This window comes from Notolepis coatsorum, assembly GCF_963971535.1.
Source record: "Notolepis coatsorum genome assembly, chromosome: 14".
Taxonomy (NCBI): Eukaryota; Metazoa; Chordata; class Actinopteri; order Aulopiformes; family Paralepididae; genus Notolepis; species Notolepis coatsorum.
In genome coordinates, this window is record NC_140178.1 from 79404311 (window position 1) to 79420329 (window position 16019).

Consider the following 16019-nt stretch of genomic DNA (forward strand, 5'->3'; position numbering starts at 1 on the left):
GTTGCTTTTCTCTCGGGCAAGACCAAATTGTAAGAGTGGTCTAGAGCACTCTTACCCAGATAAGAAACTTTTACCCAGATGAGAAACATTTAAAAAAGCCTACCATTCATAATAATAATAATACTTCAGATCTTCTTTTTTTTTATTATTATTTTTTTTTATATTTTTTTTTATTCTTTTTTAAACATAACAAATTAGACACGCAAGCATTAACAGTAAACATCCAATGAAATCAACATTTGAATCATTATAAATGTAGTTTACGAGATATATACCTAATACTTGCTATCTAATACCATACAAACATATGCTCCTGCTCGCTCACCTCCCCCGGACCCCCACTTGGATAATCCATCCATTTTAATTCGTTTCTAACCAGGCACTACACTTCATATGCTAGCTTTTATTCTCTCCACCACTTCTAACCAGATTGCAATGTTGGTTTCACTGACACCTAAAATTCTTGCTGTAGATATTTCTAAATAAATCACATCGAGATAGGTAAGAACCCATACCTTCCGGCACATTTTTTCCGGTTGAATCCATCGTGATGCTATCAGCTTTTTAGCAGCTGTGAGACCGGATAAAACTAGTCTCTTTAGCTGTATAGGGGCTGCAAACTGAAATACATCATTCAACAGCAATACAGAGGGATGTACAGGTATGTTCAGAAATAAGAATACTGATAATTGCTGGGACACTTCTTTCCAGAATATCTTAACCGGTGGGCAATCCCAATACATGTGCATAAATGTACCCTCATCCCCATTTGTACATATGGAACATAGGGAGTCTTGTTTAAGTCCCATTCTGTTCAATCTTATAGGAATCATGTATGTCCTATGAATATAATTAAGATTAATTTGTTGATGGTCCGGGTTACGTGACGCAATTCGAACGTTTGCCCAGACTTCTTGCCAATCAAAATCTATTTCCAAGTCTGGTATATCCCTCCTCCAGACTGAGTCTAGGGGGAGGATTCCATACGAAGACGTTAGTAAGTGATGATAAAAATCAGATACGAAGCCTCTCGATGTCTCTCTTTCATAGAAGAATTTGTGATATCTGTGGTGCTCAATTGGTATCCTTAATGGGACTCCATGAGCCTTCAAACAATCCAATAACTGTGCGTAAAAATAATATGTGGAACTGGTAAGGTTATTTTTTATGTATATCTTGATAGCTACAAAAACCCTGTTTGTTGAAAACATCTCCCAATGTGTGTATGCCCTGCTTTTCCCATTTGGGGTATCTTATAGGTCGTTTTCCAATAAGGAGTGCATTGTTATTGAATAGGGGAGTATGGCTATGCCATTTATGTTGGTTAGAATTTTTTTTTTGTGTTTCACGCCATATCCGGATCACATGTGTAATAAGGGGGCCAAATTTCAATTTGCATTGCTTAATTGATAATATGGTGTATACTATGTCCTGCAGTCTATGTGGTGCTACTATATTTTCTTCTAAGTTTCTCCAGGATACAGATGCTTTGGAGTCAAACCAGGTTGTCAGTGGTCTTAAAGAGTATGCTTTAAAATAGTGGTAAAAGTCTGGAAATGCCAAACCTCCGTCGGCTTTGTTTCTCTGTGCGGTGGATCTTTTTATTCGTGGAGGTTTGTTATTCCAAATAAATTTATATGCGGTGAAGTGTAATTTTTTCCAGTAACCATCAGGAGGGGGTAACGGTAACATTGAGCTAATGAAGTTGATTCTAGGTAAAACATCCATCTTAACTATTGATACTTGTGCCTTTACTGAGTTTAAGTTTGGACCACCTGTCAAAGTCATATTTGATCTTATCTTGGAATGTTGTGTAATTGTACTTCACCGTTTGGCTTATAGTAGGGAATACCTCAATTCCTAACACATATTTTTTCTGGAAGGAGTATATTCTTTGCAGGGGCATTAAGTAGAAGGAAGGCCGACTTTGGCCAATTTATCCTAAATCCCGATAGATTGCCAAAGTCATCAATCAACTTGAGAAGATGAGGCATTGAGGTGTTAGGGTTTTGCATGAACAATATTACGTCGTCCGCATATAAACTAATATGATGTTGTGTGCCCTTAATTGCGATTGGTTCTATGGATTGGGATTGTCTTATATATTGTGCTAAAGGCTCTAATGATAAAGCGAATAGTCCGGGACTAAGAGGGCAACCCTGTCTGGAAGAGCGCGATACCGGAAAGATTTCGGAGGTGATTATACCTGTTGTAATCATGGCCGATGGGTCTTTGTATAATACTTTAATCATATCAATGAATCCTTTTCCTAACCCCATCCTTTCTAGTACTGCCCATAAATAAGACCATTCCAACCTATCAAAGGCTTTCATCGCATCCAGGGACAGCATCGCTATAGGTGGGGTGTCATCCTTGCTGGCATCTAGCACATGTAATAACCGTCTTATATTATCCGTGATCAAGCGGCCTCTTATGAAGCCAGTCTGATCAGGATGAACTAAAGACGTCATATGCTTTTGAAGTCTGATGGCTAATACCTTGGAATACAGCTTGATATCAGTTCCGAGGAGGCTCGCAATCGGTGGGGTCTTTGTCTTTTTTCAAGGAGGACTGTTATGAGTGCAATATTGTCAATCTTATGGAAGTTCCCCTCCTTGATTGAGTATAAAATCATATTAAGTAATAGGGGTCCAATTACATCCCAGCATGAGAGGTACATTTCTGGTGGGATACCGTCCCTTCCAGGAGCCTTACCACTTTGCATTTCAGATATGGCCTCCCTAAGTTCATCTAGTGTGATGGGTGTTTCTAACTGTTTAGCGTCATCCTCTGATAGTTTAGGAAGGTTAATTTGATTAAGATATATGTCCATTTTGTTTTGATCGAAGGCCATTTCTGATTTGTACAAGTTGGAGTAAAACTCTTTGAATGTCTCGTTGATTTTTTTAGGGTCTGTAACAAGTCCTTGCTGTGCCTTAATAGTAGGTATATCTGCAAATTTTGCGTTGGCTCGTATCTGCATAGCTAGTAGGTGACTTGGTTTAGAACCATGAAAGTAATACTGTTGTCTTGTGCTACGTATTTGAACTTCAGATTGTTGTTTTAAAATGGCATTAATCTCTTTTTTTAACACATTAATTTGAGATTCCAATCGAACCGAGTAGTTGTATTGTAAAGAGGAAAATAACGTAGAGTAAAGCGTTTCCAGCTCTGCCAGTTTTGAGCAACGATTCTTGCGTATTTTGGAGGAAAAGTTCCTGGTAAAATCCTTGATAAATCCCTTTACCGACATCCATAATATTCTGGGGTCCTGTACCGATTGCGCATTCTCCAGCAGGAATACAACAAGAGCTTCTTTGAATTGTGTAATGAATTCCTTGTTTTTCAGCAATATCGAGTTATCGCCATCTTGGGGCTCGGGATGACAGTATACCAAATGAACCTTTTAGGAGTAAATAACAGTGATCTGATCATTGGGTACCATTTCCACGTCATAGTTATCAAATAGTCTAGGGGATGCAAAAACATAATCTATTCTGGACTCAGGAGAGATGCGGGAACAGAAAGCACCGGCGAGCTAGCCAGATGCATGGAGGATCGGGATGACTGGAAGCACCGATGGAGGGCCCGTCCGAGGACGACCTAGATAGATAGATGTTATGTCTTGCAGATCGACAAGAGTACTTTCGGGTCGTAGGGTTGAGTGATCGCCATAGGTCATTTACACCTGTATTCTTAGACCAATCCTTTAATGCATTAGATGAATTTTTCTGATCATTGGTCTCTCTGTCCCAAATCAGCGGTTCATTAAAGTTTATACGATATGGTGTCCATGCCTAACAAAGATTAAAAGGCTGTATATAAAATATCCTGCACGTTGTGCTGCCATGTATTTGCCAGCCTCTTCAGGCGAGTTGAGGAAAACCGTTTCTCCATGTTTATCGACGATACGAAGTCTTGCAGGGTACATCAATATGGGATTGTGTTTCCCCAAATAGAGTTGAGACATCACCGTCTTGTACTTGGCCCGCAAGGCCACCACTTCCCGACAATAATCTTCAAAGAAGTATATTGACACATCCTTGTATTTCAGATTGCCTTTCATCCTGCGCGTCTCCCGAATGATCATTTCTTTTATTCTGACTTGACGTAGGACAACCATAATCACTAATACTTCAGATTTATATAGCGCTTTTCCTAATGCTCAAAGACACTTTACAAAACAAACAATATAATACAATACAGATACAATTAAAATATATATATAAAAAGGTGAGAGAGGAAGGAGTTCATGGGTTGAAAAGCAAACCATTGGTCAATTGCCCCCAAATACCCCCAAATACGACTTTATAAACCCAGAACTAGAACAGAACTAAACCCAGAATAATTATTATTATTAAATGTATTGCGTGCGTTCTGCTTCTGAAATGGATTATATATTGCTGTTAGAAAAGTTAGATGCTGGCTGCCCAGGCCGTACGCATAGAACACATATTTACAACCGCTTCTCTCCTCCTCCTCTCCTCTCCTCTCCTCTCCTCTCCTCTCTTCTCTTCTCTTCTCTGCTCCACACCTACAAGTTCTGAGCTCACTCTGGGTTTTAGCCACAGGGACCTTTCAGAGAGAGATGACAGGTGACGGATCCGGTATTTCCGAACCTACTGCGCGATTGGTTCTTGACAAGCGCGCAGTCGTTCAGTATTGACAAAGCCTACTTTGCTGGAATGATTTATTTCGCACTATACAGTACGTATACGTATAAGTACAAGTATAAGTCTTTATTTGTCATCAGATTAACACACACACACATGCGATGAGCGACCCACAGGAACACACACACACACACATGCACTGAGTCACGAGTCGTGAGACGTGTGTGTGTGTGTCATTTTGAAATCAGTCGCAAATCACTTCCTGTTGAATGGATCAGACAGGGATTAGATGCCGAACCACGGCTGTTTTACACATGCCTCATTCGCCTTATAAGGAGATGGCGGGTGTGTCTGTATGCAAATGATTGAGCGCGAACGCGCATTTGAGTTTAAGAATGAGTTTGATTCATCATGCAAGACACCTGGGTAAGCACAGATTTGGACGTTAAGAATGGCTTGATGAATGTGGCAGTGGCTTTTCTTATTGTTCTCTTAACAGACAGGTAAGCAAGAATATAAGAAAAATAATAAGAGAGTATTGTTGAATGAGGCCAATGTTCCTACAATCATGGAAAACATGGAACGTTTTAGTTTTTGTGTTTAGAATATTTTCATTGTTCTTCCCTCAACCGGACAAACTGCTAGTAAATTTACAGTAGATATGTTTGATAAAATCATTATCTGATCCGAAACATTTTCTGATTCAAAACGCTCAAGTGATTGCCGTAGGTTGCCAAAAGAAATTAAGCAATTAAAACAAGACCAGGCAAGCCTTGAAAACCTGGGGCTCAAATCAGCTATTAAAACTAGACCAGGCAAGCCTTGCAATCCTAGGGCTCAAATCAGCAATTAAAACAAGACTAGGCAACTCTAGAGAACCTGGTGCATTCAAATCAGCAGTTACAAGACTAGGCAAGCCTATTTAAGTCGGACCCGATGACAACTCACACACACTCACACAAGCGTGTTTCAACAATGGGGTGTCATTCTGTCAGTTAGGGGGCTTTCTCACTCACGTTTGGGGATCGAATCACTGCTCCCGGGAACGCGGGGGAGTGTTCTCACTCACCCCTTTTGGGATGCGAAACGGCGCTGATTCGTTTTACCCCCCGCTGAACGGGATCAGTTGGATTAGGTGGTCTCGGAATCGGGCCGTGCGGGTGCGGGGGGCGTGACACACACAACGTCGATATTTACAAAAACGATATTTATGGGCAATTTGAGAGTTCAGACCTCAACCAAAAACAAGTGGATGAAAACATGAGGCCACGTTACAAACGCACAGCACTTCCCTGGCTCGCATTAGGCCTGGCAATTTTTGTTTGCCATGCTATTTTCTATACATTAGTTTCTTGTTTGAATGCATTTATTTCTATTATACCAGTGGTGCCCAACCAGTCGGCCGTAGTCGACCAGTAGATCAATGACATGTAATATAATTGCCACGAACGATGGGATAATGTTAGCTGCTGGACAGGCTAACTAGCGTTAGCTGTTAGCTTAGCGTTACCGTTAACCCTGCAAAACGCTCAAAAGCGGACTCTACAACAGAGTTCCATTCGTGAGAAAAGAGGCAGAACACACAGTGAATGTATCCGTTTTGTTTATTGCACGTTCTTTGCTGAAAAGAAAAAGTGCTACAGGCTATACTAGACTAGGCTAAGCTAACTAGCGTTAACCGTTAGCTTAGCGTTAGCCCTGGGTATTCGTGATACAATGGGGTGGGTTATATTGACAAGGCTTGACAACAGAGGTTCAAATATAACTTCATATTTATTGCTTATTTATTCATTTTATATCAGCATCCAGACTCCAGCGCCATGTTAACACTTCCTGTGTTTACATTTTCGAACGTGACATCATCGCCTACGGCAAGCGTAAACGCTCAAAAGGCAAACCGTAAACAGAACCCGGAACGAAACAAGACTGCAGTGTGTACGCAAACTAGAGGGGGGAGAGGGGGGGGGGGAGTTCGCATCAGATCTCGGAACGGGCCAGAGCGGAACAGAATAGAAACGAATAGGGTGAGTGAGAAAGGGCCCTAGTGAGTTAGGGACATTTGCTATTGTAAATGGAAAATGGAAAAATTAACCATATACCATGGAATTTGATTAGCAAATATAAGAAAGAACATTACTGTATTTTGGGAAAGAAACATGCACACGTCATTCACACAAACACACACATGTGAATACACTTACAAACACACACCGGCTATACCATTCCAGATGCACCCAAACACACACATACACACACTCACACACCTGTACCCTCTTATAGTTAATGTGGTAACAGCCTAGATGTGTTAGAGGACAATGAGGCAGTGATCTGACATCACACACATTATCTGATGGGACTATTCACCTCACATCTGGTTCACATCCCACGCACGCACGCACACACACACACACACACACACACACACACACACACACACACACACACACACACCTGGCTATTGTCCAACCCTGGGCGTATTAGGGCTGGGAAGTATGACCAAAAATATGTATCACAGTATTATTCTAGCAGTTTAACGGTGTATCACACAGTTTTTGCATGACTGGGCCTTTATATAGGTTTATAGTGGCTGATTATTAAACAAAAAAACATTTGAATGTTATGTATTATGTTATGTCTGGTACTCTAGCGAGTGCCAGCACTTAAACCAGTGTTCTGACTATTGCAGTGTCGTGTTCATGTGTTCTGATTCACGTTATGGCATATGGCCCGGACGTGACGATGTTCGTTACTATGCATGTGGCTCAGTTGAGTAAGTTTACTGTTAAGCTACAACAACATGTGGTCTAATTACTCCAACATAACAGTATATGCTGATGGGTTTGATTACTATAGGGTTTGCTTGGTCCCACAAATGATACAATATATGAAGGAATCAGAAGAGCTTTGAGGGCAGTTTTGTCTATGTTGTCTAAGTTTTTTTGGCTTTTACCTTTCCTCTTTGAGGTCATCCCAAATTATTACCCCTCTGTTTGGCTAGCAAGCTAATTTTGCTAGGCATGGAGGTTGAAGCTTGTGATCGGAATCACCAAGTGTTGAACATCATTCTACGCACAATAAGAACACTTGGACCTGCTGTTTGAGGGCATTTATGTTTTAACCAGCAGATGTAGCAGGTGACTGAGCATTCCAACCAAGCGGCCCCACTGTAACTGTAGTTTAAAAAATCATCTTTAAAAAATTATTATCTTAGGCCCAGCAGGTTGGGCCTGGTGTTATTAATATTGTCTCCAGGACATAACATTAACGTATGACTTTGTTTTGACTTAATGGCGAATTTCGAGATAATCAAACAAGCAAGGCTAGCTAGCTAGCTGGCTGCTGTCATTGCTAACAGCTAACATTTAACAATTAACACAATTGTTAAGTGTTTAGCCCTGTTAAAGAGAGTTAGGTGTGGGTTATTAATTGTTGTGTCATAAAGTTAGAACCAGTAATAAGGTTAGGCTGTTGTTAGGCTCCCCTCTCAATACACTACTTGCCCCAACCATAGTGCCCTTCAAGGCATTGCTTGCTGCCTATTGAAGAGTTACAGCTATTGTTTCAGCTATGCACCGGCATGGTGGTGAAAACTTTATATCGTAGGCTACGGGAAACCTCATGTTTTATAGAAAGTTCAGCACTTGCACACACACATACATGCACAACACATCAACGATGGCCATACAACCTAAGGGTTCTTGGACCTTCCATGACTTTCACACACAGACACTCTCTCTCTCTTACACACACACACACACACACACACACACAGACACAGACACATTACGCATCAGAAAAACATAGTTGTCGAGAGCTACCGTGAAAAACAATAACCCAATAATGTAATGAGAACTCCTGTGAGAAGCGTGTGCGTGTGTGCGTGTGTGTGTGTGTGTGTGTGTGTGTGTCTGTGTGTGATCTGTATTACAGTAATTAGAGTGGGCAGGGTATTGTGGGTGTATAGGATGCATGCTTAGGGACAGACAGAGCACCTGCTGCCTCGGCCCAATACAATAGATGCTTGTTCTCCCTGCATCAACGCCTGTGAGAGGACAGGGTCTTGGCCCGTCTGTGAATGACTGGCTGGCTGAGAGACTTACTTTACTGTCAGCCTGTCTGTCTGTCTGTCTGAATGACTGACAAGTTGACTGATAATCTGATTGACTGATCGACTGGCGAGCTGACTGTCTTCTTAACTGACTGCCTAACTGACAAGTTGACAGACAATCTGTACTGACTGGCTGGCTGGCTGGCTGGCTGAATCACTGACTGACTGAATGAATGAATGCCTATTTTTCTATTTGTCTGACTGGCTGCCTGACTTATTGACTGACTGACTGAGGCTGCATGTCTATCTGCTTGTCTGAAAGTCTGAGTTAGCATGTCTGACTGTCTTTTTAACTGAATGCCTGACTGAAAAGTTGGCAGACAAACTGTTTGACTGAATGATTGGTGTCTGTCTGACTGGCTGAATCACTGACTGACTGGTTGACTGAGGCTGCTTTCTCTCCTGTTACCCAGACTAGTGGAGAGAGATGAATAGATCTGGATAGAGGCAATGAGGGTAGAGACAGTATGTAGAGCAGAGAATGATTGGCAGCTGCTCTCGTTTTTCCATCTGTTGATCTGTACTCTCTACTCTTCTTTCCTCTGATAGGCTCCTCTCTCGGGTTAGACCCCCCCCCCCCCCCATGTTGTCTCTTACAGCCTTACCTCCCACGCCTCTTGTCTTACATCGTCTAATTTCCTTGTTTCTCTATTCCCGTTTATCTCACTTTAAAATGTATACTAGGGGTGTAACACAAGTCACAATTTGATTGGATTTTTTTATTCTTTATGAGTTAACATTTATTTGTACCACAGAGCTCTAATTATAGATTATATAGTTGCTCAGCATACAATGTATACACAGCTTGGTTTGGCTGAGAAAAATAAAAATTTTATTTCAAAGTCGTAAGCAATGAAAATGTTTTCAGACATTAGCAGTAGCCATACCACACCACCAGTTAAACATTATGCTAATAGCGGTAGCTGTACCATACTACCAGTTAAACATTATGCTAATAGCGGTAGCTGTACCACACCACCAGTTAAACATTATGCTAATAGTGGTAGCTGTACCATACCACCAGTTAAACATTATGCTAATAGCGGTAGGTGTACCATACCACCAGTTAAACATTATGCTAATAGCGGTAGGTGTACCATACCACCAGTTAAACATTATGCTAATATCAGTAGCTGTACTGTACCATACCACCAGTTAAAAATTATGCTAATAGCAGTAGCCACACCGCACCACCAGTTAAACTGAGAGAGAGAGAAAAGAGACCTAGGGAATAGAATGAGAGAAGCAGAATCTGCAATACAGTTTTACATTTCGATACACTGTGTTTAGATACACGCCTGTCATGCAAGAGGCCTCCCAGTTTACCTTCCTCACCTCCACTTCTCTCTACCCTCCCTCCATCCCTCACGTCAAGAAGAGCAGAGTGAATTTTAAACAAGTTCCCCCCGGAGCAGACCGTCACCTGACACCTGCAGCATAGCCGGAGCACCAGGCCAGCCATCCATAATTGATGGTGTACCGACGTTAGCTTGGCGTCGTGCGAAGCGACCTGCTTTTTTTGTTAGAGATGTGTGTGTATTGGTTCTGGACAAAGCTGTTGGAACACAGGCCCCTTATAAAATCCACACGGCACCTTCATAAGGCCGAGGAGCCATTGTGTTTTGCCGGCTAGGTGTGGAGGCCGGAACAATATTGTCACGTATACACACGCACATTCAGTCACACATGCTTGCACAAATACACAAATACAAAGACACACACGTAACTCTATTATGACCCTTTCATGTCCTCTCCCCTTTATATTTTCAATTTGTAAAAATAGACATTATACTAACGTCCTCCATTGTTTTCATGCATCTGTGTAGAAATTCACAGCTACCTTGGTATAGTAAATTATGTGTGACTGCTGTCCAACAGGTCTTTATCTGGGTCCTGTAGGGCTAGATGATGAATGTGTTGCTGCATGGTGCCACCTGCTGGTTGGACGGTGTATCGTAATGCTCTCACACCAAGTGGAGCAGACCAGACGTGTGGAACAGACTTCAGTGCTTGTTGAAGTGGACTCTTCATATCATTATGATGTCTGAATGGATCAACCTGACTGTCAACTGAGCACACAATGTACCATAGCTGGAAGGCCTCTGAATGTCTGGATGTATTGTGCTGTCTGTGTCCCTTGCCTTTCTGATAATTGGTGGACACAAATAAATAATTCCAATGTAACACCCCCCCTCTCCCTCTCCCTCTCCCTCTCTCTCTCTCAGGTGAATGGTGTGAACATCGAGGGCATGCGCCACGCGGAGGTGGTGGCCTTCATAAAGAATGGTGGAGACGAGACCATGCTGATGGTGGTGGACCCAGACACAGACGAACACTTCAAGAGGATTGGGGTCATCCCCACCATCGGCCACCTCCGAGGTAGGGCTACACTACCCAGCGTGCACTGTGGTACTCAAGAATAACAGGAAATTATGGGAGGAAAGACTAGCTCAATAGTCAATTGCTGTCAACAATTTTGATTACACATGTTCAGAGTCCACATGTCCACATTGCCCTGCTGCTGTGGCTCTCATGACACACTAGTCACTTACAGTATGTTCATCTCATTTGATAGAGTTCATCATTCATTCATTCATTCAGTAAGTCTTTGTTATTTATAGATGTGAAGCACCTCATAGACCAGCAATGTCACTAACTCAGCCAGTCACTCACTCTCTCACTCACTCACTCTCACTCACTCACTCACTCACTCACTCACTCACTCACTCACTCACTCACTCACTCACTCACTCACTCACTCACTCACTCACTCAGTTACATTACATTACATTTACATTTAGTCATTTAGCTGACGCTTTTATCCAAAGCGACTTACAAGTTCTGTACGACAAGCCATCAGGAAGGGCACAACTCTATCAGCTGAGTAACAATGTTCGTCAAAGTGTTGAGTGCTACAGTGTAGGTTAGTTTATTAGGACAAGTGCATGACAGTATGGTTAGTAAGTTTTTTTTTTTTTTTTTTTTTTTTTTAAACAGTTACCCACTATACCCCCTAGTGGCAGCTCACGGCATGACACCTTGCTGTGCCTGTATGACAGTGTCCAAACAGCTCCTCTACAGGAAGCATGACATACACCTGTTCATGGAAATCCCTCACATTACACGTCTCTGATCCCTTGTTCACCAGACTATGACGGTCCATCCATATCCAACGGCTCCCCCAGTCCTCAGATCAACGGCAGCTCCACCTCGCAGTCCTTCAGGTCCACACGTTCTGATCTCAGCAGCCAGGTAGGGGTACATTCTGATCTCAGCAGCCAGGTAGGGGTACATTCTGATCTCAGCAGCCAGGTAGGGGTACATTCTGATCTCAGCAACCAGGTAGGGGTACATTCTGATCTCAGCAGCCAGGGGAACAGCACACAGGTAGGGACTAGGGGTACATTCTGATCTCAGCAGCCAGGGGAACAGCACACAGGTAGGGGTACATTCTGATCTCAGCAGCCAGGGGAACAGCACACAGATAGGGGTACATTCTGATCTCAGCAGCCAGGGGAACAGCACACAGGTAGGGGTACATTCTGATCTCAGCAGCCAGGGGAACAGCACACAGGTAGGGATGGGAGTATGGGTGGTGGTGGTGGTGGTGGTGGGAGGGAGGGTGTGCTTTGTATGTATGCAGTAAAACATCACTGCCAGTACCCAAAAATGCGTTTTGAGGAACAATACTGTCAATTTAGTTTTGTCCTATCCAAAAGTATCTCCCCAACTTTCAAGTTTCAAGTTTGTTTATTATTTGTCACATATAAAATACATGTACTTTACAAATCGGGGATTCACATCAAAATCGCTGCATTTTTACGTTCTCCAATGTTCAGTGGTTTGGCTGGGTGACAGGGTTATGAGATAATGTTCTCTGTCAATTACAGTATAAACTAATTATGTCTGGTAAAAGTCAGTTGGCGTCTGCAGGACATCTTCAATGTACTGACAACCTGACCCCTCCTCTTTGTCCGCTTGTACCGCTTTAGCTGGCGGATGATGACGGCCGTCTGCTGGACGCGTTCGCCGAGATCGGTCTGCGCCTGAGCCCCACAGCGGCCGAGGCCAAGGAGAAGGCCCACGCCAAGAGAGCCAAGAAGAGAGCGCCACCTATGGACTGGACCATGAAGTACCAGCTCTTCAGCAACTTCTGACTCCTTTCCCATAAAAACTTCTCACCAAGGATAACAATCCACTGAAGTTGAAGAGATGGGGAACTTTGTTTTTTTTTAATCGCAGGAGGATATTCCCCTTTTAATCCCCACAGGAAGTTTCCTCCTTGAGGAACAACAGACACGACCACAGTTCTAAACCACAAGTTCTCCCTGAGTCTATCGCTTTACTTGTTACACATAATGGAAAGATGAACAATGGATGGATTGCGCTTTTTTACACAAAGGATTATACTTTTTAAGCTGCCTCTGAGACTCTATAAAAGCTACTTTACTCCCATTCCACCTTCCAGCATCACAAAACAATATCCGGAAAGAGCTGGAACGCTGAGCGAAAGGCTCTTCATCAGGTTTGTAGGGCTTCACGTTCTAATGTAGCCCGCTTATGACATAAGGGAACCGCTTCACAAAGTCTTTTAGAAGATGAGGGCACCAGAAATAGGTTTTTCCTAATCATTGGAAAACCTTTACTTCTGTTTATGTAGACCACAAACACCCCACAAACCACCCCCTCCCTTAACCAGCAAATTTGCCTTAATCCCCCTAGACGCACCCCTCCTCGCAAGACTGCTTTGGAGAGAGGGAGAGGCGATTATTTTTGTAGTGAAAAAAAGTATAAAACAAGCATTATAAAAGTGTTATCCCAATAATGGACTGTGGACTGCATTTTAAGAGTTCTATGAACACTGTGACATTGATGAATGTGGACATTGGAGGCTGTTTTTTTTTTTATCGCATAGGCGAAGCGGGAAGATCCCTCATGTGGAATGAGCTGGCCCACTAACGCCCCCTCCCCCCCACTTCCCTCCCCCAACCTTCCCAACCCTACATTTACCAGATGTCGCTAATTCGCTAAACCGTGGGGGGGGGAGCAGAAAACACGAGCAAAGGACGAATCAAGCACTGGGATAAACAGACAAACAATACAGGATGGAGAGGTTGCTTGTTGTTTTTTTGTTCATTCAGTTAACCTTTTCTGTCTTTACTCTTTTCATAATGTACCCATATGTGTCCCCTGGTACTATATAATATGTATCTATATTTTTGTATAGAATTAATTGGCAATCGATACGCTTTCAGCCTGTACCATACCCCAGTCGTTGTATGAAGTCAGACCTGCCCTTACAGTACCTTACTAAAAGTGAGTTACTGGTACTGTCCTATGTACGTTTTACACACATTTATTACCACTAATCTCTTTTTCTCATATATTAGATATAGTGCTCCAGTAAACATACATACATACATACATACATACATACATACATACATACATACATACATACATACATACATACATGAAGGGAGTCACCACTAAGATGGAATATACAAGAGAATAATGTTAAACTGGAAGCAGACAGATTTCTTATGTGGTAGAGAGGGGAATGATAGATGATGATGATGATGATGATAATGATGATGATGATGATGAGTGGAAGAAGTGGACACAGGTGAAGTGAAAGCTTGTACTGCCGGCTGTGTACAGCAGAGGGCGGTGTGACGCTGCAAACAGACTCCAGTACTTTTGAAAGTAATTAAACTGAGGAAGTATATATACAAAGTTAGAATATAGGGTTAAGCTGGGAATCATTCGCCACAGCACAAGGTTTGAACATGTTTGATGAACCCCTGAAACAAAGATGAACCAAAGCGAGATGAAAGAAAGACGAGAGAGAAGTAGTAAGATATTCCAGACAGTATTTAAGCATTACATCACGCGCAGGAGTGGTTTGTGAACAATAAACCATGCCTAGGGGTGGTCGTTAGGCCCGAGGCACAGCCGAGGGTTGTTCGACCCCCCTAGGCATGGTTTATTTTTCACAAATCACGACTTTTATACAACTGCCACATTCATTCAACCTTATTGCTATACAATAAACACACATTAATCGAAGATTTATTGAAAAAAACCATCCGCCAGAAAAAGTAGTTCCCACAACAACAAAAAAGACAAGTTGCCTCCATGTGGAAGCAGCTCGGAAGTGCATCCAACCAACTAACACATCCAACTGTCTCAACTAAGACATCCAACCAACTAACACATCCAACTGTCTTTCAACTAAGACATCCAACCAACTAACATATCCAACTGTCTTTCAACTAAGACATCCAACCAACTAACACATCCAACTGTCTTGCAACTAAGACATCCAACCAACTAACACATCCAATTGTCTTTCAACTAAGACATCCAACCAACTAACACATCCAACTTTTCTTTAGTTTTTAATTGTGAAGTTAGCGGTTGTTATTGGAATGATTGATTGATTGATTGAAAATTGTATTACCAGATGCAGAATGGGTACAATACAGTATGGCTCAATACACACAATTGTTAAGGGGATGCAGACCTACTTTCTATAGAACTTCATTCTTAGATGCTTCTATAGAAAGTAGGTAAAACAAATTAAAACGTTTTCTTTGCCCTATAGGGGAAAAAAAGTTTTCTTCGCCCTATTTTTTTATTTATTTTTTTAAACCTACTTTAGAGGGCCTAAACTTAACCAGTTGGAAACCAGGCGTACAGTAATAAAATTAGCAATCAACCAATCAATCGATTTTTCTTTTGTTCCACAATGACTCATGACCCATCAATTACATCATCCAACATTGTTTAAAGGACTAAGACATTCGCCGTGACAGAATCGCTTTATATTTAGTCGTTATGACGCTATCAACATATCCATTTGTTAAAGATTATTGTCCGCCATCTTTTTTTTCCGAAAAATCCGCATGGCGGAGTGATGTGATTCGGTTGTGGGCGGGTCCTGGGACCAGGAGCGTGGATTGTGACAGATACATACGTGTAAATGGACTGTTTCAGCCAATCAGAATCGAGAAATGTGCATGCCGTTGTATAATGATATACTAAGTGAAGTAGGGATGCACCAAAAACATTTTGAATGTGAGTATACCACTCCTAATCTTTGAGTATCAGCCGATATTGAGTATTTATAAGATCTATTACTTTTACTGAACAATATAGACTCAGATCATCTCAGCTCCGGGTCATTGAACCAACGTTATTAAAGATAATCCATTTTATTTTGATTGAGATTGAACATACTTATGTGTGAAAAGGCTAAACAAATTCAAATCTGGTTGCATTACTTTAATTGTTGA

At 42.0% G+C, this 16019-nt stretch overlaps 1 protein-coding gene across 1 annotated transcript in view; it reads left to right on the forward strand.

The window, feature by feature from the left end:
• Positions 1–14629, forward strand: part of LOC311240917 (Na(+)/H(+) exchange regulatory cofactor NHE-RF2) — a 177775-nt gene extending 163146 nt beyond the window's left edge. Inside the window, exons 4-6 of the mRNA XM_084329535.1 lie at positions 10947–11100; positions 11870–11973; positions 12714–14629. Of these exons, the coding sequence (XP_084185661.1) occupies positions 10947–11100; positions 11870–11973; positions 12714–12878 (423 nt within the window). The 3' untranslated portion in view covers positions 12879–14629. The remainder of the gene's footprint in view (positions 1–10946; positions 11101–11869; positions 11974–12713) is intronic.
• The last annotated feature ends 1390 nt before the right edge of the window (positions 14630–16019 follow it).